The sequence below is a fragment of the Oncorhynchus masou genome, chromosome 6 (assembly GCF_036934945.1).
Source record: "Oncorhynchus masou masou isolate Uvic2021 chromosome 6, UVic_Omas_1.1, whole genome shotgun sequence".
NCBI classification, from domain to species: domain Eukaryota; kingdom Metazoa; phylum Chordata; class Actinopteri; order Salmoniformes; family Salmonidae; genus Oncorhynchus; species Oncorhynchus masou.
In genome coordinates, this window is record NC_088217.1 from 49,721,910 (window position 1) to 49,749,378 (window position 27,469).

Genomic DNA, 27,469 nt, shown 5'->3' on the forward strand with positions numbered 1-27,469 from the left:
GCCCTGAAGCCCCCATTGTTAGTTTGAAAATGTGGTTTTATGAGTTAGGCTCGCTTTATGGAGTTTATTAAAATGTACTTGCTACGATTGTGATATGTTGTTGTCTCACCTAGCTATCTGGATAAGAGCATCTGCTAAATGACTAGAATGTCAAATGTTATGGAATGAAAAGTGGCTAAATGTGTCATGGTTTACCAACAAACTGATTAAATCACACAACTAATGGTTATTACATGGTAATGCATTATATTTATGCCTATTCAAAATGTATAGCCTTTTTTATTGTAGTATATGTATTATTGTTTCAGGGTATAACCAAATATTCTACTTTGCGCCATAGGGGCTACATGGGCAGTAATTTAACGGAGACCCCCTGTTTTTGAACCCTGGCCTCATCCTCAAATTCTTTAGAGTTGAGAAGTAGTGAAGACACTAGTTGAAGACACAATGTGAGCGTGAGAGCGTATTACTATGAGGATGTTTGATACCCAGTGGTGTAAAGTACTTAAGTAAAAATACTTTTAAGTACTACTTAAGTAGTTTTGGGGGGGTATCTGTACTTTACTATTTATAATTTTGACAACTTTTACTTCACTACATATTCCTAAAGAAAATAATTATACTTTTTACTTCATACATTTTCACTAACACCCAAAAGTACTCGTGACATTTTGACAGGAAAATGGTCCATTTCACACACTTATCAAGAGAACATCCCTGGTCATCCCTCACGTAAAGCAGTTGAGAAATGATGATGCCTTGATATTATGGTGCAGACAGTTGACAGCCTGTCAAACGAAAAGCTGTCACCAATTATGTCACTACAATGAGGCATATCCTAAACCAAGTTTATATCGCAGCAATTATGTCAATTTTGAATATCTTTAGGCCTATTTTGTAGTTTTTATATTTCCAAAATCTGCTTCAGTGAAAGCAAATCCTCGCCTGCAGCACCCAGAAGTGAACAGTAGGCGACCCGGAAGGTCTGAACTCCAACTGAAGACAAGCAAAAGGAACATCTTATTATTATATAAAATATCATTAAATCTACCATCGAGGTGTCAGGTTTGTATACATTTTTTCTCCTCTCTTGTGTGCAAATTTAAAAACGTTCGGCTGCATTGCTATTTTGAAAGCAGTTATCGCTACCATTTGAGTCGTCAAAAAGTTCAAATAAAAAAATACTAGCCATTACCAGAGCATATTTGAAAAGGACAACGTTCTAGTTATATTGTGCATAGCACACGGAAATGCGGCAGATGAGATGCAGTTATGCTACTATTCTGGAACTAAATGATGGATTTGCATAGCGAGAGAACCCAGTTGTCCATAACGCATTGCATTTTGCAAGGCATGATTGTTGTAGGAAGTGTCTCGTTTTTTTTCTTCTTCCTCGAGCCGGGCTATTCAAACCTGCAAATCTAAGTAAACAATCATCCGAACACTTACGCTAATGCAAAGAAATGGATTACAAATGTGCATGCATCGAGACACGTTTACTTTTTTTAGGCGAATTAGTACTGTACATTTGGGATCTGCAGAATATGGCGTCCAGTCCTTATAAAAAATAAGACAGGCTGCCATTTTTGTTTTCCTTTTGTCTGAATTCTTTAAATAAAACTGTCTGAGAATGTGGGAGAGGCTGTGGAGCGAGGCACCAGGGGGGATCAGAGTTGCTCTGCAGTCAAAATGATCTTGATATGATGTGTTAGCGTTTTAAGTTCTAAAGGTTTTTATTTTATTTTTGATCTGCAAATAGACGTAGACGTCCAGATAGAATAAGGAAAAGTTAAGTAGGCTAACTTTTGTTTTTAGTTCACAAGTCTAGACCAGCCTCAAGTGATTTGTCTACCCTTGTTATAGGCTGATAATTGAGTACTCATTTATTTTCTGTTTTAAGATAATGATTTATAGAGCAAATAATAGCCTATAGTATTCGTATTGCAAATATGACGTTGGGCTAATGTTGCACGATTGACACAGGCTGACTATCTAATTTGCCGCTAATTGTCTGAAGATGGATAACCTGCAGCCTAATATTTTTAATTTCCTTAAACACGACTAGCCTATACATTTCGGTTTATGGGTTACAGTCATTTTAAAAATCGTACATCTGACTGGCTAGAAAGCAATAGACACCATTTTGAGAAACAGCAGTATTTGGGTTTTTATTGCGTAGGGGCATGACACAGAACGATAAAATCACTGATATCGGTTCAAATGTACTTTAAATCTGCGGACACATTTCAGATAGCGGTTCTCACCACAGATGTTTTCAGCATGCAGCTATTTCTACGGTGACTCAAATAGTTTAGGTGGTTCACTGTCTGTAGTTTAGGTGGCTATTTCACGGTCTGTAACAACTAATGCAAAATAGTGTAGTATTTCAATTGAAGACTTGATTCCTCAATACAATTGAAATTTGATTCAATATTATATACGGTCACAAATGTGGGTTAAATTTTTGTTGTTGTTATTAAAAAGTAATGTTGCTCTCCTTGAATAGCAACTTGAGCACTACTTATACATAATGGAAATCAAGCCATGTTTGCATGTGGGAAGGTAATGGGATACATTTGCTCCTTTGTTAAACATTTTTGCAGTGGTCAACTCTTTGATGGTTGGCACATTTTACAGAGTGTGGCTTCAATCGGAATTAGGCATTATGGGGATTTCAAGGGGCTCAGTGAAGTGTGTTCATTTCCCAACATTGATCCCAGGGACCCAAAGTGTAGAACTGTGTTGGATTTTACTCCAGCTGAGTATCAATAAGAGACATAATTAGTATATCAGATTAGCAACCTATTATCACCTATTCTCTCTGCAGCCTTAGTTACGTGGAAGAGTTCAGATTTAATCTATTTGATTGTCTTGCTAATGGGAGTAATTGATTTAGATTGAAACCTGCACACAGAACATTCCGGGCAATTGACTCTTTTTATAGATCTTGCAGCTGGCTGGACCTGATCCAAGGCTTGATTTTCAACCATGTCCATGTTATCCCTGAAATAACCTTTCAAAATGTCTGTCAGTTTAGTGTCGAGTTAAATGTGATTGATTTATTGAAAACAGTATACAGTCTTGGTTCTAGGGGTTGCCATGGCATAGACTGTTTTTTCCCCCCCTGTTTGATTGTTGATTATGGCAGTAATATATTTGTAGGCATTACAGCCTCCATCGGACAGGATGCTCTACACTCCATCTCGAATACACAAAGGACTCTACTTTAATATAGTTTGACACTTTCCTCTGTTGCCTATGAAGATGTGTTGTTATTATCACCAACATCAAACATGGCATATCAAAGACAGAGACAGCCGTCATATGGGGGAGATTATCAACTCTCTACCTATATTCCGCTCTTGCCCAGGAGACTCAGAGTGCCTCTAGGAAGTGAAATGGACACCCTGTCGGCATGATTAGGGAAATATTTTCTGGGTTTTTGTTCATACGGCTGGACGTATCATTTTAGTTTTTTTTGGCTGATGCAAGTGGACTGTGTTACGCTGCTGCTAAGTCAAACAGACTTTAGAATGGTGGACTGTGCCAAAACACACAATGCAATATGTCATATAAAGAAATGAATAAGGCTTGAAAAGAGAAGCGATGGAAAGAAAGCCCACAGATCGCAGACATCTATGAGAGAGCAGCAGGCTCTACCATGGGACAAAGAGCAGCAATGCCACTTGCCCCAAATTCTTCCAAATGTGACTTTTTCATAGAGAGATTGGAGTAAAAGCCTGTTCAATTGATTCAGTGGAACGTCAGGGATATAGGTTCTTTTGTTCCCTATGAAAATATCGACAGTGGAGGCTACAGAAGTACCATCTATTTTCAAACGCCTCAACCATCAATGCAATTCTATCTTTAATCACAAAATGGTATAGGGAACTGCCAATATGACAAGTGTTTCTTAACAAGCTATAGCTCCCATGTGATGTTATGGTGTTTATTTGGGGAGATGCCCATCATGCAGTGTGATGGTTAGAGTGTCTGCTGATGGAGAGGGAGAATAAACAAGGCCTCATGGGTATTTCCCTGCCTAATGAGGGGATCCCTATTGAGTCACACATTTTATTTTATTTGAATCCTCTGCAAATTCTCAGCTGTCTTGTGGGGTGACAGTCGGGAAGTTGTGACTCAGAAAAGTGCGATTATTAAGCTCTATACTTAGCTACAGTGCGTGTGGAACTGGAAACACAACTTCCGATGTGGACATGACAGAGGAAGAGGAGGGGAGAAAGTTAGAAAGTAGTTCCATTTACTTTGAATCGTGAGGCTAGAATACAATACATTTACAAACGTACGCCCAGTGTTTGGCAAGTGGCTAAATGGCCAGAATTAACTACATACGTCTATTGCAAGAAGTCTATTGGAGATTCAGCAACTATTTATGAACTCATTAAAGTGCTGCAAGCATTTGAATGAATTGTGAGGCTGAATTAGCTGTGTTGTTGTTGTTGTCATATCTATTTATATGGACAGTGTGCAGAAGGTAGTATTTACATCTGGCTTGTTCGTCACAGGATGGCTGAACCTCGTTTCAATAATCCCTACTTCTGGCCCCCACCACCCAACATGCCTGGCCAGGTGAGTACTGACTGTCTAAGACTCAACAACAGGGTAGTTAGTATAAAAGAGGATGAGGAAGAAGATGACGATGGCGGACAGTAGACTGTGAAGATTGTCAATTATTATTCTAGGTGATGTAACATTGAGACCCAAGAGCAGTGAAAGGTATTTTGCCCGCTTGATTGTCATGCAAATGTCCATGTAAAGTATGCACTATTTTTTACGACTCACTTGAAGAGAGGACATAGATTACTGCTAATGTGCTTAGGGTACATTGTTGAGTTATTTTCCTGTGAGTCCATTGGAGGGAGCCAAAGCAGAACAAATGAATGTAAGCCCACACAGACGTTAACTAAGGACTGTTCTTCTGTCTCTGTGTGTTGTTGTCTCCCTGCTGTCAGCTGGATAACCTTGTGTTGATCAACAAGATCAAGGAACAGCTGATGGCTGAGAAGATCAGACCGCCCCACCTGCAGTCTCCCACAGTTCCCTCCCAACAGCAACTGCTGGGGAATCCTACACAGACAGAAGGTGGGCAGCATGTCCAGATGTCAGTTGAGAAACTGCAGCAGATGCAACAAGAACTCCATGCCCACAGCCCGTCCCATCCAGACATTGCCCTGCACGCCCGGCCAGCCTCCAGCTCTGTTGCAGGTACACTGACCGCCCCCCACCTCCCTTCACCAGGCCAGGCTCCACTGTCCATTGACCACCACCACCACTCACACACTTCTATTCTCAGAGGCGGTTCAAATCAGAATGCGTCTCTACTGTATGTCTTGTGATCACACCCCCTTCCATCCTCCTCAATCTCATTGGCACACATCCCCTCACTTTTTATAAATACTTTTTGTGTCACTTGTAATTACTGTAATAGGCCTACTTATAATCTTTTTCTATCGTTGATAGATGGATGGGGAAAATACTTGTTGAGCCTTGTATGAGCCAGGCTTTATATTTCCTGTTAATTTTCTATGGTAAGAGTTTTTTTTGTGTAAATTCTGTGAATTTTCTGCACATCTCTAACAGGACGTATTCTTGGTGATGTAAACTTTAATCTGGATGATAAAACAGCTATAAAAGCTAGAGGATTGTGGGAAGACTGGCATTTGCGTCAAATCATAGACCAACCCTCTAGAACGAACCACCTGTCAGGTAATCACATGATTTTTTGATACAGTAATGCCCGTCCGGCACATAGGAGAGACTGGGGTTAGTTCAGCCAAAGGGGTAAGTTGAGCCATGCTTGTTTCTAGGAAACCATACACAAAATGTATAATTTGACCAAGGTCATCATTTCATGGAGTCTGTGAAGGAAGAAACCACATGGAAAAGGTGTTAAGCAAGTTAGGTAAAAAAAAAGAAAGATTTTCACCATGTCAAATTCATTTATTGTGTTAAGAGGTTTCATGATGCTTCTATCTAAACCAAAGTAGGTCATTTAAAAATAGTTCAATACATCAGTTGGGGGTCTCTATAAGCTACAATATGAGGTCCTAAACCTAGCATGAAAGTACATCCTTGTAACTGTGTGGGCTAATATAGTCAAAATGTTTGCCTTGGGGTAAGTTCAGCCAATGGCCATGGGGTTAGTTGGTTGAGCCAATGGCAAGTTGAGCAAATTGAAGCGTTTTCTTCTCAGGTGTAATGCAAGGCATATGAGGTAACAACAGGGCCTGGCCTGTGTTAGGTGTTAAAAAAAAGTACAACATGTTTGTTAGGTGTTAAGCAAATGTTAAAATGTGCTTAAAATGATTTAAAGGCAACAAAAATAGCTTAAAATTATTAAAAGGCTAAAAAAAAAGTTTTTGTGATTCATTGTGTTTGGGAAATAAAGATAGACATGGTTTTAAGAAGGTAGTGGTAATATTTAATTCATTACAGAAATTGTAGGCATCTTTACTTACCCTGTCCCCCATCCTGAGTAATTCGTGCAAAGATACCACTTTTTTAGACAAGCTATGTTTTCATGAATTCAGATTATTTACAGGGATACACAACACCCTAAAATATATGTAGATATCTTTGTTAGAAATAATACTATATTTCCCTTGACGGAGTGATGCTGAATGTAAAAAAATGGCTCAACTTACCCAACTCCCCCCCCCCACACGGAAAGAGAGGCAGACTTCCATAGCCCATTCCAAGATTCCTGTACTGTTGGCCTTTAGACTAATCCAGGCCTCTCAAAATGTGACAGGACTTTTGGCGTATCAACGTGATTTCAAACTACTTCAGCCAACAACTAGGCACAAAGAGTTCTACAATGTTGAGCGAATAACTAAAAGGGAACATGTCAATAGTTAATTTTGAGCATTGTCTCTGAAAAAGTATGCACAATTTTAAGAAGTATACATGTAACTGACTGCATTCTTCTGTTGGAGATTAGTCATTACATAATTATGTAGTGATTATTTAGTTTGTGAGTCCTTTTTACCTCTTGACTTGCCAGGTCTGCCACTTTCCTCTCGAATGGGCAACCATAACACCTCAGAGGCCGTCACTCTGACTACACCCAACTCCAATAGTCTGAGCCGACTCGGCGGAGCCCCCTCACCACATCATGTCCTCTCAGGCTTGGCCAGTGGCCCTGGGATGGAACAAATCAAAAGTAACGGAGGCCTTGCTGGACTGCTGGGGCCCCCTCCCAAGATGGAAGGGCGAGGCCGTAAGAAGATAAAAGCTGAGAACGGTGGTGGCTCTCTGTTGGTGGTGCCTTACCCCATCCTAGCCTCAGGCAACGACCAATCCTGCCACACCATCACCCCCAAACAGGGCAAATGCTACAGGCATGAGCACACATGAACCTTTTACAGACTGCTACATGTTGATTATCCTCCAAATGTCTTACTGTCATATTGATTGCTTCCGGTGTCTTCCATGTGTGTGTTGTTTTGCGCAGGTGTAAATCGTGCCCGCTGACCTTCTTCTCCAAGTCAGACATGCAGATCCACTCCAAGTCCCACACAGAGGCCAAGCCTCACAAGTGTCCTCACTGCTCCAAATCCTTCGCCAACGCATCCTACCTGGCCCAGCACCTCCGCATACACCTGGGCGTCAAACCTTATCACTGCTCCTACTGCGAGAAATGCTTCCGCCAGCTCTCCCACCTGCAGCAGCACACCAGGTCAAATCATGGACTAATTTGATCATCAGTTTAATACTGTTTTCATGTACTCACCAACTAGGTTCTATAATGTAGTGATGATGATGATGTATCTTTCCCAGAACCCCAAAGTCATGTGTGTACTACGCTTTTAAAGTGTATTTACAGTAGTGTTAATTATTTGTCTTCATAGATTATACATTTAAAAACATATATATATATATACTTTTACCTTTATTTAGCTAGGCAAGTCAGTTAAGAACAAATTCTTATTTTCAATGACGGCCAAAGAACATTGGGTTAACAGCCTTGTTCAGGGGCAGAACGACAAAGTTTTACCTTGTTAGCCCGGGGAGTCGATCTAGCAACCTTTTGGTTACTAGTCCAACGCTCTAACAACAACCCCCCCCCCCCAGGACAGCCTCAATAGGTTGGGGCGTGGACTCTACAAGGTGTCGGAAGCAATGCCTCCCACAGTTGTGTCAAGTTGCCTGGGAGTCCTATGAGTGATGGGTCGTTCTTGATACACACACCTAACAACCCATTTCCTAACCTTAACTCAATTATTGATGTGATCCTTTGCTGTGTATTTTGTATTTTGTTTCCATTTGCAGCAACAGGGTACTTCAACCAATCCTGGAGCTTTAGTAACTTGCAAGCTACATGGTTTTGTGCATTTTGTTTTTATTTTATTTAACTAGGCAAGTCAGTTTAGAAGACATTTTTTATTCACAATGAAGGCCTAGGAACAGTGGGTTAACTGCCTTGTTCAGGGGCAGAACGACAGGTTTTTACCTTGTCAGCTCGGGAATTCAATCTCGCAACCTTTCGGTTACTGGCCCAACGCTCCAACCACTAGGCAACCTGCCGCCCCGCTCCTTAAAAGCAGCCGAACTGGCTGTGATTGGGAACGATTCCCATAAATAGCCCTACAAATACAAATTGGTATTTTTCCACGCGTCTGCTAAGATATTGTTTTGTATTTCCTCACATTGTTTATAATTTGACTCATGAAGTTATCAAACATGTCACCATTGGTTTAGTATGTTTTTAATTACATAAACATATCACCAATCAATCAGGAGGATAGGCCTATTACGCATTAAACATTCTAGAAAGTACCATTTTGATCAACGGTAGGTAAGCATAATAAACACTAAAAATAATTCATTTAAAGTTGGCCGATACTTCTACAATCAACGTCTAGGCCTGTTAAGCAATCCCTTGTGTATCAAGAATGTCCATCACCCAAAGAACTCCCAGGCAACTTGACACAACTATGGGAAGCATTGGAGTTGAGCGTGAAAAACCCAGCAGTCTTGCAGTTCTAGATTAAGAAAACAGTGCACCTAGCACCTACTAACATACCCCGTTCAAAGGCACTTAAATATTTTCTCTTGCCCATTCACCCTCTTAATGGCACACATACACAATACATGTCTCAGTTGTTTCAAGGCATAAAAATCATTCTTTAACCTGCCTTCTACCCTTCATCTAAACTGATTGAAGTGGATTTAACAAGAGATCATAGCTTTCACCTGGATTCACCTGGTCAGTCTGTCATGGAAAGAGCAGGTGTTCTTAATGTTTTGACACTCACTGTATACAGTTGAAGTCGGAAGTTTACATACATTTTAGCCGAATAAACTCAGTTTTTCACAATTCCTGACATTTAATCCTTGTAAAAATCCCCTGTTGTAAGTCAGTTAGGATCACCACTGTATTTGAAGAATGTGAAATGTCAGAATAATAGTAGAGAGAATGATTTATTTCAGCTTTTATTTCTTTCATCATATTCACAGTGGGTCAGAAGTTTACATAGACTCAATTTAGTATTTGGTAGCATTGCCTTTAAATTGTTTAACTTGGGCCAAACGTTTTGGGTAGCCTTCCACAAGCTTCCCACAATAAGTTGGGTGAATTTTGGCTGATTCCTCCTGACAGAGCTGGCGTAACTGAGTCAGGTTTGTAGGCCTATAGAGTACCAGTTTTTCAGTTCTGCCCACAAATGTTCTATAGGATTGAGGTCAGGGCTTTGTGATGGCCACTCCAATACCTTGACTTTGTTATCCTTGAGCCATTTTGCCACAACTCTGGAAGTATATGGAAACTTCTGACCCACTGGAATTGTGATACAGTGAATTACAAGTGAAATAATCTGTCGGTAAACAATTGTTGGAAAAATGACTTGTGTCATGCACAAAGTAGATGTCCTAACCGACTTGCCAAAACTATAGTTTGATAACAAGAAACTTGTGGAGTGGTTGAAAAAGCAGTTTTAATGACTCCAACCTAAGTGTATGTAAACTTCCAACTTCAACTGTATATATTAAGATATTTTCTGACTTTATTGAACTGACAGAGAGGCTTTACCGTAGGGAAAGACAGAGTAGGGTTGTGTCAAAGGGCAGTAGGACAGATTTTTTTTCCTTTGTCGACACTGTAGACACCGGTGCCGGATGCTGCAGCTTCATTAAATCTCCTCTTTACTATATATTTTACAGGATTCACACTGGAGATCGGCCCTATAAATGTGCCCATCCAGGTTGTGAAAAAGCCTTCACTCAGCTCTCCAATCTGCAGGTATGAACTGGACAGGGTTTTCAGTTAACCTCATGCTTGGTCTTTTAACCACACCTCTTGCTCCCCGGGCCACAAAATTTCCATCAACCTACACACACACTCACATCAAACCTGTTCTAGTTTTCAGTCGGTCAACTTCTGTAAAATGTACTATGGGGAAGTCACGCTCTTGCGACTTCGGTTGAAGGACCTACAATTATGCATGACAAATCTGATAAGCGGAAGGCTAGGCTTTATTCCTTCAGTTACACCGCTCTTCACCTCGGTGTGAACAGGAACAATTTTAGCATGAATCACACTACTAAAATAGACAATTGGAACAAATTTCATTTGACACATACCCCGAATGCAACAGGTGTAGACTTTACAGTGAAATGTTTACTTACGAGCCCTTTCCCAACAATGCAGAGTTTAAAAAGTAAGAACATTGAGCAAAATAAGTAAATAGAAACACATAAAATAACAATAACGAGACTATATAAAAGGAGTACCGGTACTGAGTCAATGTGCAGGGGTATGAGGTAGTTGAAGTAATTGAAGTAGTATGTACAGTACCAGTCAAAGGTTTGGACACACCTACTCATTCAAGGGTTTTGGGGTTTTGAAATAATACATATGGAATAATGTAGTAACCAAAAAGTGTTTTATATTTGAGATTCTTCAAAGTAGCCACCCTTTGTCTTGATGACAGCTTTGCACACTCCTGACATTCTCTCAACCAGCTTCATGAGGTAGTCACCTGGAATGCATTAACGGCCTTGTTAAAAGTTAATTTGTGGAATTTCTTTCCTTCTTAATGCGTTTGAGCCAATCAGTTGTGTTGTAACAAGGTAGGGGTGGTATTCAGAAGATAGCCCTATTTGGTAAAATACCAAGTCCATATTATAGCAAGAACAGCTCAAATAAGCAAAGAGAAATGACAGTTTATTATTACTTTAAGACATGAAGGTAAATCAACAAGAAACAAGAACTTTGAAAGTTTCTTGAAGTGCAGTCGCAAAAACCATCAAGCACTATGATGAAACTAGCTCTCATGCGGACCTCCACAGGAAAGGAAGACCCAGAGTTACCTCTGCTGCAGAGGATAAGTTCATTAGAGTTAACTGCACCTCAGATTGCAGCCCAAATAAATGGACCGCAGAGTGAAGGGAAAGCAGCCAACAAGTGCTCAGCATATGTGGGAACTCCTTTAAGACTGTTGGAAAAGCATTCCAGGTGAAGCTGGTTGAGAGAATGCAAAGAGTGTGCAAAGCTGTCATCAAGGCAAAGGGTGGCTACTTTGATGAAGTTTGTTTAACACTCTTTTGGTTACTACATGTTTCCATGTGTTATTTCATAGTTTTGATGCCTTTCACTATTATTCTACAATGTAGAAAATAGTAAAAATAAAGAAAAAACAATGAGTAGGTGTGTCCAAACTTTGGACTGGTACTGTATTCAGCTCTATTTACTCTCAGATTTGAAAATGCTAATTAGCATCAAAGTAGACATCATGCAAAGACTACAAATTCATGCAAGCTCCTGCACGTCATCTCTAGCTGGCATGGGTATTTATGGGTATTATGACTCATACTGTGGTACTCTATAGGATAAAATTGTGCTGCAGCGAGTTGGGCATCACCAAACACTTTTGTGAGGTTTAATCGATGTCACTGCTCCCAGTGTACTTACAGCTGGGACAGGGGAAAGTCACAACGCAGCGCACCATGTACGCAATACCTAGACTGCCTGCATTTGGCAGCATCAGGTCTGGATGGTATCCCATCGGCCCTTTCATTTAGTATCTGTTGGGGTCAGCATGGGGCGTGATTATGTTTCCCCATAGTATGTTGTACCGAAGTTGACTGACTGAAAGGGAACGGAACGTTATGACTAATGACTTTACGCTGAAGGAGGGAAGTTAGGTAAAACAACTGCGCTGCCTGTTCCTTGGCTTGGTAAAGAGTGGTATTAAATTGAAGGAATGAATCCGAGCCTCACACTTATCTCCTGTGGAAGGCGGGGCTTCCAGCGAGGAACGGATTGCATTGGCCTTGTCGGGCGTGATTGTAGATCCTTCAACCGAAGGATTTTGTCCCAGAGAAGGCAGTAAAAACATATCAAATCCACATAGTCACAGACAACAATGCTATTCATTCTTCTTATATTTCACACACATGCTATTATACCTGAAAATATTGACAACCTTTGGAAATAATTGTTATTTTATGTTTTGATTTATTGGATTTTCAGCATGATTTTCCTCTATTCCCACCTCTCATAATTCTGGTCAGATGATGGCCTGGTTTGACAGGAAGTGCATTTGTAGCAAGATAAAGTTTCCCTACCCTGAAAGTCTAGATAGGTCTTTGAATCGTGTAATGTGATCACTGTGTCCGTCTGTTTCCCTGCCTCAGTCTCATCAGAGACAGCACAACAAAGACAAGCCCTACAAGTGTCCGAACTGTTACCGTGCCTACTCGGACTCTGCCTCACTGCAGATCCACTTGTCTGCGCATGCCATCAAAAATGCCAAGGCCTACTGCTGCAGCATGTGTGGCAGAGCCTACACCTCAGTGAGTAGGCTATGCGGCAGCATGAGCTGATGTTTTCACAGGATGTGGGCAAACATGCTCAATGTCGTTAGCGATGGAGTCCTAGTGTTGTTTCTTAATTCTCAGTCAATATATAAATAGTATTGGTACTGTAGCTCATCGCTCTTTTAAAAATTACACTTTTGGGGAAGCATTCATACCTCGTTGTGTACTGAAGCTTGGTGTTAACTGAACCTTTATTTGATGTTTGTCCTCAGGAGACCTACCTTATGAAGCACATGTCCAAACACACGGTGGTGGAACACCTGGTGAGCCATCACTCTCCACAGAGGACAGAGTCTCCCAGTGTCCCCATACGGATCTCCCTCATCTGAGCACTTCGCCCTGACACCCTACCCTGATACCCTACCACTGACACCCTACCCCTGACACCCTACCCCTGACACCCTACCCTGACACCCTACCCTGACACCCTACCCTGACACCCTACCACTGACACCCTACCCCTGACACCCTACCCCTGACACCCTACCCTGACACCCTACCCTGACACCCTACCCTGACACCCTACCACTGACACCCTACCCCTGACACCCTACCCCTGACACCCTACCCCTGACACCCTACCCTGACACCCTACCCTGACACCCTACCACTGACACCCTACCACTGACACCCTACCCCTGACACCCTACCCCTGACACCCTACCCCTGACACCCTACCCCTGACACCCTACCCTGACACCCTACCCTGACACCCTACCCTGACACCCTACCACTGACACCCTACCACTGACACCCTACCACTGACACCCTACCCCTGACACCCTACCCCTGACACCCTACCCCTGACACCCTACCCCTGACACCCTACCCCTGACACCCTACCCTGACACCCTACCCTGACACCCTACCCTGACACCCTACCCTGACACCCCTGTAAGGTCACACCCCTCCACTTAAGCGTAATCAATCCCAGATATTGGCTTTTATTTGTTTGTTTGTATACCCCATGTGGGTTTAAAAAATGGGTCAAACTGTATTTGTACCTTATCAAGAGGTAGACTTTTTTTCCTGTCATCTATATGGTGTGATTGGGTAATGTTTGGGACATCCAAAGATGATTTTACAGCACTTTCAGGCCTCATAGTATTGGCCCAAAAAGTTTTTAGTCTACAAGACAATAAAAGGCATTGCTCCAGGCAGCTAAAAAGTTAACCATAGGTGTTATAATGCATTAAAGGACCACTCCTATGTTTTTCTATATTGTCCTTTTCTCTCTTTACGCTTTGCTAAAGTATATTTACATTGGGAACTTTACCTTCCTTTTGGTTAGGTCAACTAAATCATGTATCCAAGCTTTTTTTTTTGCTACGCCTAATGTCAATGTTTGCATCACTTTTGTTACTTAAAAAGGAATTGTTCTCATGTAAGCTTTATAACGCTTAAGTATGTCTTTTAGACAACAATGCACACAAAAGGCTTTCAAAATGGAGGGCCAATACCTATGTTTTATTGTTGTAGTTTTCATCTTGTTAATATTATTGTCCACGGTATTAAAAAGGACACTGCTTATGGCAATCCTGAAAAGCACCAAAATATATTTTGAATCTGATGTTGGTATTTGTAGAAACTCAGCATGTAAGAGTAAAAATATTTTGGTGACGTATTGAAGAAATGTAGCACAAAGAATTGTCCATAATGAAACTGACATATTTGTTGGTTCAAGCCATTCCAGTACCTGACAGATTTTCAACAAGATTTGAATGGAGGCAGACAACTCATTTCAAATCGAAATGTATGAAATATCTTAACACACATTCCATTATATGTAACATTTCAATGTGACTCGATTGAACCCTCTACCATGTGTCATGCTGTGGTCAATTGCATGCATGAGCTCTGCCTGTGTGCTACAAAGATTTGTTTGCTGACGTTGATGAGGAAGGGGTCTCCTCATATTTCCTTTTATCTTGCCTATGAAATAGGAATGGAAAGTACAAATACGAGAATCCACAGGTTTGAAACCAAATGAATGTAATCCTTCTTAATTTGTATATTTTCCCCATGTCTGCCAGTGATGGATATGGTGTGCTGTCTGGTAGAAAATGGCAGAGCACATTACAAAATGTGATACCTCCTGGCCTTTCCTTGGTTAACACCTGTGAAGCTCTTTGCGAAGAACAACATGTGCTGCCTCCTCACTGTCTCCTTTTCTATTGAGTGATTATTTGTACATATATTCTGCATCTATGTCCTGCAGGTTATTTTATGCCCTTTAATGTTTAAATTGAAAATTAGTAAATTCCTGTTTTGGGTGTCCCATGAAATATGTATAGATATCTTTATGTACAAAAAGACCTCCTTGTGTCTTGTAATCATTTTGCTCTCATGTCTAAATATGAATGATTAACATTTTGTTAATTTTATACGCATTTAAGCCTTAACTTGTATCATTGTATTACATTTTATTTGTCCCATATTGATGCCTCTCTGTACCCAGTGTTTTATGCATTTTATTTCATAGCATGGAATATACTGTAAATAAACTATATTAACTGTTAATCCCTTTTCTATAGTAAATGATTATATAGGTCTAGCTATTATTACAAAAATCATTGTTTCATTTGTCATGCATTGTGGTACCATGTCCACATTACACGCAGTCAAGACTTAGAGTGAATTGACTTTGTGTAAGAATGAGCAAAGAATAAAACTATTCAAATGTTCCAATAGTTTGGGATTGTTTTTTTTTGGCCAATATGTCCTTACATGATAATGTATAAATTATACTTCAAACAGGTATATGATGCTGGAGATACTTGACTTTTCGGGTAAACTACCTGTGTAAGGTATGCACTGCAATCAGGAATGGTCAGCTCATCCACCTGAATCAATAGATTCCCTCATGTCTGTTCATGCCCCCAAATTCACTCCCATACCATTCCATGACCTTTTGATGCCAACAAGCATTTGACTCTTGATACACCCCTGGTGATGTTCAGCACCACGCTTTATAACTCAAATTTATTTAAGCCTGTTCTTTATTTATTTCCCTTGTTGCTTTGGCACACACGTCTCATCTCGAAAATATCTCGCTCCGTCGTGTGATATGTCAAATGAGCTCAGGACAATCCGACGAATGGTCCGATGAGGCATATTGGCGTGGGGAAAGATGCCGCGTTCCAGTACTATCCGCGAGTTATCTGGAGCTCCTAGTTCCAAATTGGAAATTTCATTTTAACGACCCTCTATATCGTAATTACAGGGAAACTCGGAGAAATGTTTGTTACCCGAGTTGCCGAGTTGTGACGTTTCACCACCAACCATTTACCTTTTCAACCAAACTATGACAACCAATCATTTGTTGACAATTACAACTCTCCGTGTACAGGATACTACTTCTCTCGAGATTAATGCCAAGTTCTGATTCGTTGAACGCTGCACTTGTATAACTACAACCAGTTAGCAAATCGGGAAAAAAATACATTTTTAGTTCTGACTTGCACTTGAAAGCAGTTTCCGTTTATTATAGACGCGTCAACAAGCAGGTAGGCTACAACATTTCCATCTACACCTGATGACATTGTTGCTGTTTTTCATTTGTGTAAACGCTCCTAGTCATATTTTTGGGATATTTGTGACTTATCCCTATTGCTACTTTAGTATCACAGATGTATAGCCTACATTTTATTATCCTAAATCCAAGTAAATAATGACTTATCTTTACAATGCGCTGTTTGTCATGGCCATAATAACATCAGGTTGGTATTCACTTTATCAATGTAAATGTTATTCCCTCAGCATATTCGTTTCACTCCTTTTTACCATCTGAAACAGACTTCGGAAGAAAAAAAAACGCATTGGCCGCACAATGAGGTAGGCTGTGACTTCTGTGATTATGCATGTACAGTGGGGCAAAAAATGATTTAGTCAGCCACCAATTGTGCAAGTTCTTCCACTTAAAAAGATGAGAGAGGCCTGTCATTTTCATCATAGGTACACTTCAACTATGACAGACAAAATGAGAAAAAAAATCCAGAATTTTTTTAATGAATTTATTTGCAAATTATGGTGGAGAATAAGTACCGTCATTTCCGGACTATAAGCCGCTACTTTATTCCCACACTTTGAACCTCGCGGTTTATACAATGACACGGCTAATTTATGGATTTTTCCCGCTTTCACAAGATTCATGCCACCAAAAAACTGAGCACCGTCACATAATGTGACGTAAATCGAGCGCGCTCAAACTTCCCATCATTCTGATTACGGTAGAAATTTTGTCACCCTCATCATGGCAAAGACACAGAGAAATGCATATGATGCAGCTTTCAAGTTGAAGTCGATCGATCTGGCTGTTGGAAAAGCAAATAGAGCTGCTGCATGGGAGCTTGGCCTTAATGAGTCGATGATAAGACGTTGGAAACTGCAGCGTGAGGAACTGACTCAGTGCAAAAAGACAACAAAAGCTTTCAGAGGGAAGAAAAGCAGATGGCAACAAAGTATTTGCAGCCACTCGACATCAGTGTAAATCGTGCATTTAAGGTGGCGCTCCTTGTTCAGTGGGAGGCTTGGATGACAAGTGGGGAGAAATCCTTCACTAAAACGGGCTGCAGGCGAATAGCATCTTATGGTCAAGTCTGCCAGTGGGTCCTGACAGCGTGGAGCATTGTCAAAAAATCCACTATCAACGGGTTTTGAAAGGCTGGACTGCTGCGTGTTGAAGGGGCAGCATGAGCTCAGCGGGGTATTTGCCTCCGGATGAAAGTGACGAGAGCGACAATGAAAACGATCCAACATCGGATGAAGCAATTCTGAGGCTATTCAACTCTGACCCCGAAGGAGATGACTTCAGTGGTTTCAGTGCACAGGAGGAGGAAGATAGTGACCAATGACTTTCTTGGTCGGCTACTGTTTTAATTTTTGTTACAAGCCGTGTTTCATTAAAACCTATTTATTTTTGTTACAAGCCGTGTTTCGTTTAAAGGCTGTGTAAAGTTAATTTGTTTCAATGTACCGGTAGGCACCTGCGGCTTATAGACATGTGCGGCTTATTTATGTACAAAATACATATTTTTTAATAATTCAGTGGGTGCGGTTTATATTCAGGTGCGCTTAATAGTCCAGCAATTACGGTATTTGGTCAATAACGAAAGTTTATCTCAATACTTTGTTATATACCCTTTGTTGGCAATGACAGAGGTCAAACGTTTTCTGTAAGTCTTCACAAGGTTTTCACACACTGTTGCTGGTATTTTGGCCCATTCCTCCATATGCAGATCTCCTCTAGAGCAGTGATGTTTTGGGGCTGTTGCTGGGCTACACAGACTTTCAACTCCCTCCAAAGATTTTCAATGGGGTTGAGATCTGGAGACTGGCTCGGCCACTAAGGGACGTTGAAATGCTTCTTACGAAGCCAATCCTTCGTTGCCCAGGCGGTGTGTTTGAGATCATTGTCATGCTGAAAGACCCAGCCACGTTTCATCTTCAATGCCCTTGCTGATGGTGTTGCCCAGCAACAGCCCCAAAACATCACTGCTCTAGAGGAGATCTTATATTAACTTTAAATTCATTTTGAGGTATTCCTTCATTTGGAAAAATTAACACATTGACTGGGACCATGCTAATCCAAACTCCCCGGGTTCAAGTGCTGTTTGGAACTAGGAAACTCGAAAACATTATGTATTCTAAGTAAAATCCCTCTCATATCCCCTGAACTATTAAAATTCATCAGAATAAAAGGGTCACAATGTTGGGACAATGACATTTCACTGTCAGAACAGACTTAAACTGGTATTTTGTTGTTTTGCCATGTGTTCAGGAAATTGATGAGTTATTGCATTGACTCTCTATTGCACCATAAAAAATATATTTTCTTGTCTATTTTCCAGCAGATTAATGTACAAGGCAAAGTGTGTATTAACAGTTGCATTCTGTGCCTTTGTGCTGCTCTTCATAGCCTACTTCACACCCATGTCAGTAAGGTGAGAATGTCTCTCCCTAACCAAACAATTAACACACCCTCTCCCTAATCAAACATAACTCCTCCCATTTGCTAATCAATGGCTATATACAGTGGGGAGAACAAGTATTTGATACACTGCCGATTTTGCAGGTTTTCCTACTTACAAAGCATGTAGAGGTCTGTAAAAATGTTTCATCATAGGTACACTTCAACTGTGAGAGACGGAATCTAAAACAAAAATCCAGAAAATCACATTGTATGATTTTCAAGTAATTCATTTGCATTTTATTGCATGACATAAGTATTTGATATATCAGAAAAGCAGAACTTAATATTTGGTACAGAAACCTTTGTTTGCAATTACAGAGATCATATGTTTCCTGTAGTTCTTGACCAGGTTTGCACACATTGCAGCAGGGATTTTGGCCCACTCCTCCATACAGACCTTTTCCAGATCCTTCAGGTTTTGGGGCTGTCGCTGGGCAATACGGACTTTCAGCTCCCTCCAAAGATTTTCTATTGGGTTCAGGTCTGGAGACTGGCTAGGCCACTCCAGGACCTTGAGATGCTTCTTACGGAGCCACTCCTTAGTTGCCCTGGCTGTGTGCTTCGGGTCGTTGTCATGCTGGAAGACCCAGCCACGACCCGTCTTCAATGCTCTTACTGAGGGAAGGAGGTTGTTGGCCAAGATCTCGCGCTACATGGCCCCATCCATCCTCCCCTCAATACGGTTCAGTCATCCTGTCCCCTTTGCAGAAAAGCATCCCCAAAGAATGATGTTTCCACCTCCATGCTTCACGGTTGGGATGGTGTTCTTAGGGTTGTACTCATCCTTCTTCTTCCTCCAAACACGGCGAGTGGAGTTTAGACCAAAAAGCTCTATTTTTGTCTCATCAGACCACATGACTTTCTCCCATTCCTCCTATGGATCATCCAGATGGTCATTGGCAAACTTCAGATGGGCCTGGACATGCGCTGGCTTGAGCCGGGGGACCTTGCGTGCGCTGCAGGATTTTAATCCATGACGGTGTAGTGTGTTACTAATGGTTTTCTTTGAGACTGTGGTCCCAGCTCTCTTCAGGTCATTGACCAGGTCCTGCCGTGTAGTTCTGGGCTGATCCCTCACCTTCCTCATGATCATTAATGCCCCACGAGGTGAGATCTTGCATGGAGACCCAGACCGAGGGTGATTGACGGTCATCTTGAACTTCTTCCATTTTCTAATAATTGCGCCAACAGTTGTTGCCTTCTCACCAAGCTGCTTGCCTATTGTCCTGTAGCCCATCCCAGCCTTGTGCAGGTCTACAATTTTAACCCTGATGTCCTTACACAGCTCTCTGGTCTTGGCCATCGTGGAGAGATTGGAGTCTGTTTGATTGAGTGTGTGGACAGGTGTCTTTTATACAGGTAACGAGTTCAAACAGTTAACACAGGTAATGAGTGGAGAACAGGAGAGCTTCTTAAAGAAAAACTAACAGGTCAGTGAGAGCTGGAATTCTTACTGGTTGGTAGTTGATCAAATACTTATGTCATGCAATAAAATGCAAATTAATTACTTAAAAATCATACAATGTGATTTTCCGGATTTCTGTTTTAATTCCGTCTCTCACAGTTGAAGTGTACCTATGATAAAAATTACAGACCTCTACATGCTTTGTAAGTAGGAAAACCTGCAAAATCGGCAGTGTATCAAATACTTGTTCTCCCCACTGCATATATATATTTATATACAGTTGAATGAAAAAGTTTGGGCACCCCTGACAATTTCCATGATTTCCATTTATAAATAATTGGGTGTTTGGATCAGCAATTTAATTTTGACCTATAAAATAACTGATGGACACAGTAATATTTCAGTAGTGAAATGAGGTTTATTGGATTAACAGAAAATGTGCAATATGCATCAAAACAAAATTAGACAGGTGCATAAATTTGGGCACCCCAATAGAAAAATCACATCAATATTTAGTAGAGCCTCCTTTTGCTAAAATAACAGTCTCTGCACGCTTCCCATAGCCTCTGAGTGTCTGGATTCTGGATGAAGGTATTTTGGACCATTCCTCCAAAACATCTCCAGTTCAGTTAGGTTTGATGGTTGCCAAGCATGGACAGCCCTCTTCAAATCATCCCACAGATTCTCAATGTTATTCAGGTCTGGGGACTGGGATTACCATTCCAGAACATTGTACTTGTTCCTCTGCATAAATGCCCGGGTAGATTTTGAGCATTGTTTTGGGCCGTTGTCTTGTTGAAATATCCAGCCCCGGCGTAACTTCAACTCTGTGGCTGATTCTTCAACATTTTTCCCAAGAATCTGCTGATATTGAGTGGAATCCATGCGACCCTCAACTTTAACAAGATTCCCAGTACCGGCACTGGCCACACATGATGGAACCCCCACCATATTTTACTGTGGGAAGCAAGTGTTTTTCTTGGAACGCTGTGTTCTTTTGCCGCCATGCATAACGTCCCTTGTTATGACCAAATAACTCAATCTTTGTTTCATCAGTCCACAGCACCTTATTCCAAAATGAAGCTGGCTTGTCCAAATGTGCGTTTGCATACCTCAAGCGACTCTGTTTGTGGCGTGTGTGCAGAAAAGGCTTCTTCCGCATCACTCTCCCATACAGCTTCACCTTGTGCAAAGTGCGCTGAATTGTTAAACAATGCACAGTGACACCATCTGCAGCAAGATGATGTTGTAGGTCTTTGGAGGTGGTCTGTGGGCTGTATTTGTCCGTTCTCACCATCCTTCGCCTTTGCCTCTAACGATATTTTACTTGGCCTGCCACTTCTGGCCTTAACAAGAACTGTGCCTGTGGTCTTCCATTTCCTTACTGTTCCTCACAGTGGACACTGACAGCTTAAATCTCTGCGATAGCTTTTTGTAGCCTTCCTCTAAACCATAATGTTGGACAATCTTTGTTTTCAGATCATTTGAGAGTTGTTTTGAGGCCCCCATGTTGCCACTCTTCAAGAGGAGAGTCAAAGAGAACAACAACTTGCAATTGGCAACCTTAAATACCTTTTCTCATGATTGGATGCACTTGTCTATGAAGTTCAATGCTTAATGAGCTCACCAAACCAATTGTGTGTTCCAATTAATCAGTGCTAAGTAGTTACAGGTTTTCAAATCAACAGAATGACAAGGGTGCCCACATTTTTGCATAGCCTATTTTTCACATCTGATTTAATATCATACAACTTAATATTGCTACACTAAAAATCTTTGTCTGGACAATACCCCAGTACTCAGTTTTTATTAGAAAATGAATGGCATGCCACTGTGATCATTTTCTGTGACGACAGAGTAAATTATTATGCAACCTCAGAGGGGTGCCCAAACGTTTTCATACAACTGTATATATACACTGCTCAAAAAAATAAAGGGAACACTAAAATAACACATCCTAAATCTGAATGAATGAAATAGTTTCAATAAATACTTTTTTCTTTACATAGTTGAATGTGCCCGCAACAAAATCACACAAATTATCAGTGGAAATCAAGTTTGTCAACCCATGGAGGTCTGGATTTGGAGTCACACTCAAAATTAAAAGTGGAAAACCACACTACAGGCTGATCCAACTTTGATGTAATGTCCTTAAAACAAGTCAAAATGAGGCTCAGTAGTGTGTCTGGCCTCCACGTGCCTGTATGATCTCCCTACAACGCCTGGGCATGCCCCTGATGAGGTGGCGGATGGTCTCCTGAGGGATCTCCTCCCAGACCTGGACTAAAGCATCCGCCAACTCCTGGACAGTCTGTGGTGCAACGTGGCGTTGGTGGATGGAGCAAGACATGATGTTGCAGATGTGCTCAATTGTATTCAGGTCTGGGGAACGGGCTGGCCAGTCCATAGCATCAATGCCTTCCACTTGCAGGAACTGCTGACACACTCCAGCCACATGAGGTCTAGCATTGTCTTGCATTAGGAGGAACCTAGGGCCAACCGCACCAGCATATGGTCTCACAAGGGGTCTGAGGATCTCATCTCGGTATCTAATGGCAGTCAGGCTACCTCTGGTGAGCACATGGAGGGCTGTGCGGCCCCCCAAAGAAATGCCACCGCCAAACCGGTCATGCTGGAGGATGTTGCAGGCAGCAGAACGTTCTCCACGGCGTCTCCAGACTGTCACGTGCTCAGTGTGAACCTGCTTTCATCTGTGAAGAGCACAGGGCGCCAGTGGCGAATTTGCCAATCTTGGTGTTCTCTGGTAAATGCCAAACGTTCTGCACGGTGTTGGGCTGTAAGCACAACCCCCACCTGTGGACGTCGGGCCCTCATACCACCCTCATGGAGTCTGTTTCTGACTGTTTGAGCAGACACATGCACATTTGTGGCCTGCTGGAGGTCATTTTGCAGGGCTCTGGCAGTGCTCCTCCTTGCACAAAGGCGGAGGTAGCGGTCCTGCTGCTGGGTTGTTGCCCTCCTACGGCCTCCTCCACATCTCCTTATGTACTGGCCTGTCTCCTGGTAGCGCCTCCATGCTCTGGACACTACGCTGACAGACACAGCAAACCTTCTTGCCACAGCTCGCATTGATGTGTCATCCTGGATGAGCTGCACTACCTGAGCCACTTGTGTGGGTTGTAGACTCCGTCTCATGCTACCACTAGAGTGAAAGCACCGCCAGCATTCAAAAGTGACCAAAACATCAGCCAGGAAGCATAGGAACTGAGAAGTGGTCTGTGGTCACCTCCTGCAGAACCACTACTTTATTATTGCCTATAATTTCCACCTGTTGTGTATTCCATTTGCACAACAGCATGTGAAATTTATTGTCAATCAGTGTTGCTTCCTAAGTGGACAGTTTGATTTCACAGAAGTGCTATTGACTTGGAGTTACATTGTGTTGTTTAAGTGTTCCCTTTATTTTTTTGAGCAGTATATATATATATATATATATATATATATATATATATATTTACATTTTTCAGTAAATCCATATGTTGAAGGTATGGCAAACTTTCCATAACCAGAAACACATTACCAGTCACACACTATAGAAACAATCCATACACTTCACCTACAAACAGAAAGGTGTGTACATTCTGACTCAACATGTTGGGTTGCAGGTACTTGGAGGGGTTCCTTCCAATGAGCCAATGTCCTCAAGCCCCTGCAGAGAAGCTGAAGCTGGGGAACAGTATAGATGCCTCCCTAGACCTCTGGTAGGCTATAAAATGTGATTGTCTGAATAATGACATGCACAGAATATGCCATTACTTTTACTGTGTTCACTACTTTTATCATGTCCAATCAATTGAGTTTACCACAGGTGGACTCCAATCATGATGTAGAAACATCAAGGACAATCAATGGGTACAGGATGCACCTGAGCTCAATTTCGAGTCTCGTAGCAAAGGGTCTAAATACTTATGTAAATAAATGATTTATATTATTTTAATACATTTGCAACAAAGTTTTTCACAGTCATTATGGGCTATTGTGTGTAGATTGAGGATTTTGTTATTGATTTAATCCATTTTAGAATAAGTCTGTAACGTGACAAAGTGGAGAAAGGAAAGGGGTCTGAATACTTTCCAAATGCACTGTAAGTCCTACTATATTCAAATGCACTAAAAAGGGCCAATCCCTTGAGTATTGACAGCATGTTAACTTGCTTCATATCCCCCACTGTCTCTAGAATAGGGAGTTAATTACCTTTATTACTCTCATTCTATATCATTTTCCTCTCCTATTCCATATACCACACAGTACACACTACAGTGAAGCCACTTTTGTTTTTACCATTGTTTGTTCTGAAACCCAATCTGTTCTTTTCTCTCCAACCAGGTCCAGAGGTGATGTTCAGACCTGCACTGACTGGGGAGCACCTGTGATCTGGGATGGGATGTTTGACCCAGAGCATTACGACCAGGAGCACAGGAAGAACCACTCATCTGTCTCTCTCACTGTATTCGCTGTGGGCAGGTCGGTTTTTCAACTCAGTTACCTTCTTTCTTTTTTTTATATCAACTCATCAATTCTTATGAAACACTTCTCAGTCACTTAAACAACATTTTGATAAGTTCTTCTTGAACCAGAGTTTTTACTCCTTTCCATCCCAAGGTATCTAGATGCCTACCTGAAGGCATTCCTTCTCTCTGCTGAGCGTCACTTTATGGAGGCTTTACCTGTGACATACTATGTGTTCACGGACGTTCCCGAGAGGGTACCAGACATCCATCTTGGTCCTGGGCGGAGCCTGAAAGTTGTGAGGGTGCAGAGACACTCTCGCTGGCAGGACATCTCCATGATGCGTATGAGGGCCATCGCAGATGCCATCGAGTCACGGATTCGTCACCACAGCCACTACGTCTTCTGCTTTGACGTGGACCAGGTGTTTGTGGGTCGGTTCGGCTCCGAGGCTCTGGGAGACTCTGTTGCTCTGCTCCACGCCTACTACTACCACCGACCACAGAGCCTGTACGCCTATGACCGCAACCCCAGGTCCAGGGCCTACATGGAGACTGGGGACTTCTACTATCATGCTGCTGTGTTCGGAGGCTCGTGGCGAACTGTGAAGAATATGACGGAGATCTGTTACCAAAACATCATGAAGGACAAGGAGAACCAGGTGGAGGCTCTGTGGCACGACGAGAGTCACCTCAACAAGTACCTGTGGCTCCATAAGCCCAGCAAAGTGCTGTCTCCAGAGTACTGCTGGGACAGGAACATTGGCTACCGTGGTGACATACATGTGGCCCGCCTGCTCTGGTCAGAGAAGAAATATGGCACACTCCGGGTTACAGAGTGAGTAATCAGAACCTGTGTGCAATAATCTAAAGAGCAAAAGCCTATGAAGCGTCAAACATGGTCCACAGTACAGAGCTGCGATAGTCTACAGCCCAATGTGATTTATGCCCATGCCTTGTTCAGAGCAATGAGGCTTGTAAATGTGTCACAATGGGCTGTCAGACTATTAGAGCTGTGAAACTGTGGAAACTTTGGCTTGTGTGTTGACACATGATCTTGCAAGTAGTACGTTTCTTGGTTCTCCTGTGTTGCTTCAGTTGGTGGTATTGTCTCTCCACCCATGAAGTCTGCTGTCTGTGGCTGGCGGGGATTGAACAAATGGGGAAATAGACCATGCTTGCACTGCTTCTTTTGTATGGTTTATATTTGTGGATTAGAAGTAAAAATCTGTTTTATAAAGTTGTATTAGATATTGGAAATTGTTTTTATCTATCATTTCTTTTACAAATAAAGATGGATACCTTAAAAAAAAAAACTTGTATAAGAACTTGTCAGAAGGATCCACCCATAGCACACTGACTCCAAAATAAGGGCTAGATTCCATCAGTAGCGCTACAGATTGAATCTAGGCCTAAATGTTTAAAAATGGCAACGTCTCAGGTTGGGGATTTTCATGCCTCTAAGGACAATGATTTACTGGCCACATGTCTGCTGAGAGAGATGTCCTAACAAACATAATCCTCAGGTTGTTTTTAAAATGTATAATCGATAATATATCAACTGGGACTGTAGCTTTTTCAATAGGAGAGGGAGAGACCATGGCTGCCCCACTCTGTTGCGCAAGGAAAACTCTGAACACCCAGCTATCCACTGATAAGATGTGATATTTCTCGCTATTTTTCAAAATAAAAGCCTGTGTGTGTGTGTGTGTGTGTGTGTGTGTGTGTGTGTGTGTGTGTGTGTGTGTGTGTGTGTGTGTGTGTGTGTGTGTGTGTGTGTGTGTGTGTGTGCGTGCGTGACCAGTATGACCACGTGCCATCTGGACAGACAGTCGAATGCACTTGCTTGCCCAAATTGGGTGAACCGTTGCGCTGCTGTTAGAGGAAGTATGTGTGGAGGGATTTCCTGTCATTCTCGCCCTTGTTGACCTCACTCAGTTGTGACAGCCTGAGGCAACTTTTTCACACAGTTGTCTCCCTTCGCATACACATACAGTACATAGTCATGTGTTTCGCAGATGCTTGCATGGGGTAGCTTGACTATATACAGTGCCTTGCAAAAGTATTCATCCCCCTTGGCATTTTTCCTATTTTTTTGCATTACAACCGGTCATTTAAATGAATTTTTATTTGGATTTCATGTAATGGACATACAAAAAAGTCCAAATTGGTGAATTGAAATGAAAAATCCCCCTTTGCTGTGAAGCCCCTAAATATGATCTGGTGCAACCAATTACCTTCAGAAGTCACATAATTAGTTAAAGTCCACACGTGTGCCATCTAAGTGTCACATGGTCGGAGTGTGTATGTATACACACGCACACACACACACACACACACACACACACACACACACACACGTTCTGAAAAGCCCCAGAGTCTGTAACACCACTAAGCAAGAAGCACCATGAAGACCAAAGAGCTCTCCAAACAGGTCAAGGAGGAAGTTGTGTGGAAGTACAGATCAGGGTTGGGTTGTAGAAAAATATCCAAAACTTTGAACATCCCACAGAGCACCATTAAATCCATTATTAAAAAATGGAAAGTATATGGCACCACAACAAACCTGCCAAAAGAGGGCCACCCACCAAAACTCAGAACAGGCAAGAAGGGAATTAATCAGAGGCAACAAAGAGACCAAAGAAAACCCTGAAGGAGCTGCAAAGCTCCACAGCGGACATTGGAGTATCTGTCCATAGAACCACTTTAAGCCGTACACTCCACAGAGCTGGGCTTTATGGAAGAGTGGCCAGAAAAAAAGCCATTGCTTATTAAAGAAAAAAT

General features: G+C 41.8%; 2 protein-coding genes across 9 annotated transcripts; both read left to right on the top strand.

Moving 5' to 3' along the window:
• The first annotated feature begins 771 nt into the window (after positions 1-771).
• znf362a (zinc finger protein 362a) lies at positions 772-15,524 on the top strand. The gene is made up of 9 exons (XM_064968970.1): positions 772-1,065; positions 4,527-4,590; positions 4,974-5,226; positions 5,602-5,727; positions 7,025-7,361; positions 7,475-7,699; positions 10,183-10,261; positions 12,658-12,816; positions 13,053-15,524. The coding sequence occupies exons 2-9, from the start codon at positions 4,528-4,530 to the stop codon at positions 13,167-13,169; spliced, it is 1,359 nt and encodes a 452-aa protein (XP_064825042.1). The 5' UTR covers positions 772-1,065; position 4,527; the 3' UTR covers positions 13,170-15,524.
• Positions 15,525-15,861: 337 nt separating this feature from the next.
• LOC135542200 (alpha-1,3-galactosyltransferase 2-like) lies at positions 15,862-26,418 on the top strand. Of its 8 annotated transcripts, none has more exons than XM_064968976.1 (6): positions 15,862-16,346; positions 16,600-16,674; positions 18,693-18,782; positions 23,843-23,938; positions 24,564-24,701; positions 24,840-26,418. In XM_064968976.1, exons 2-6 carry the CDS (start codon positions 16,670-16,672, stop codon positions 25,525-25,527), a joined length of 1,017 nt encoding a protein of 338 aa, XP_064825048.1. In that variant the 5' UTR covers positions 15,862-16,346; positions 16,600-16,669; the 3' UTR covers positions 25,528-26,418. The 8 variants fall into 8 exon arrangements, with proteins under 8 accessions (XP_064825048.1, XP_064825050.1, XP_064825047.1 ...); XM_064968978.1 differs by having other exon boundaries at positions 18,758-18,782; XM_064968975.1 differs by having other exon boundaries at positions 16,636-16,674; positions 18,690-18,782.
• Positions 26,419-27,469: the final 1,051 nt, after the last annotated feature.

What these genes read in the sequence shown, in the direction of transcription:
- znf362a (XM_064968970.1), top strand. Translation starts at nt 4,528, where the DNA reads ATGGCTGAACCTCGTTTCAATAATCCCTACTTCTGGCCCCCACCACCC. An exon ending in AGCCTCCAGCTCTGTTGCAG is followed by an intron (nt 5,227 to 5,601) that starts GTACACTGACCG and finishes CATCTCTAACAG; the next exon opens with GACGTATTCTTGGTGATGTA. An exon ending in AAACAGGGCAAATGCTACAG is followed by an intron (nt 7,362 to 7,474) that starts GCATGAGCACAC and finishes TGTTTTGCGCAG; the next exon opens with GTGTAAATCGTGCCCGCTGA.
- LOC135542200 (XM_064968975.1), top strand. An exon ending in TTCACACCCATGTCAGTAAG is followed by an intron (nt 18,783 to 23,842) that starts GTGAGAATGTCT and finishes GTTGGGTTGCAG; the next exon opens with GTACTTGGAGGGGTTCCTTC. An exon ending in ACTGTATTCGCTGTGGGCAG is followed by an intron (nt 24,702 to 24,839) that starts GTCGGTTTTTCA and finishes TTCCATCCCAAG; the next exon opens with GTATCTAGATGCCTACCTGA.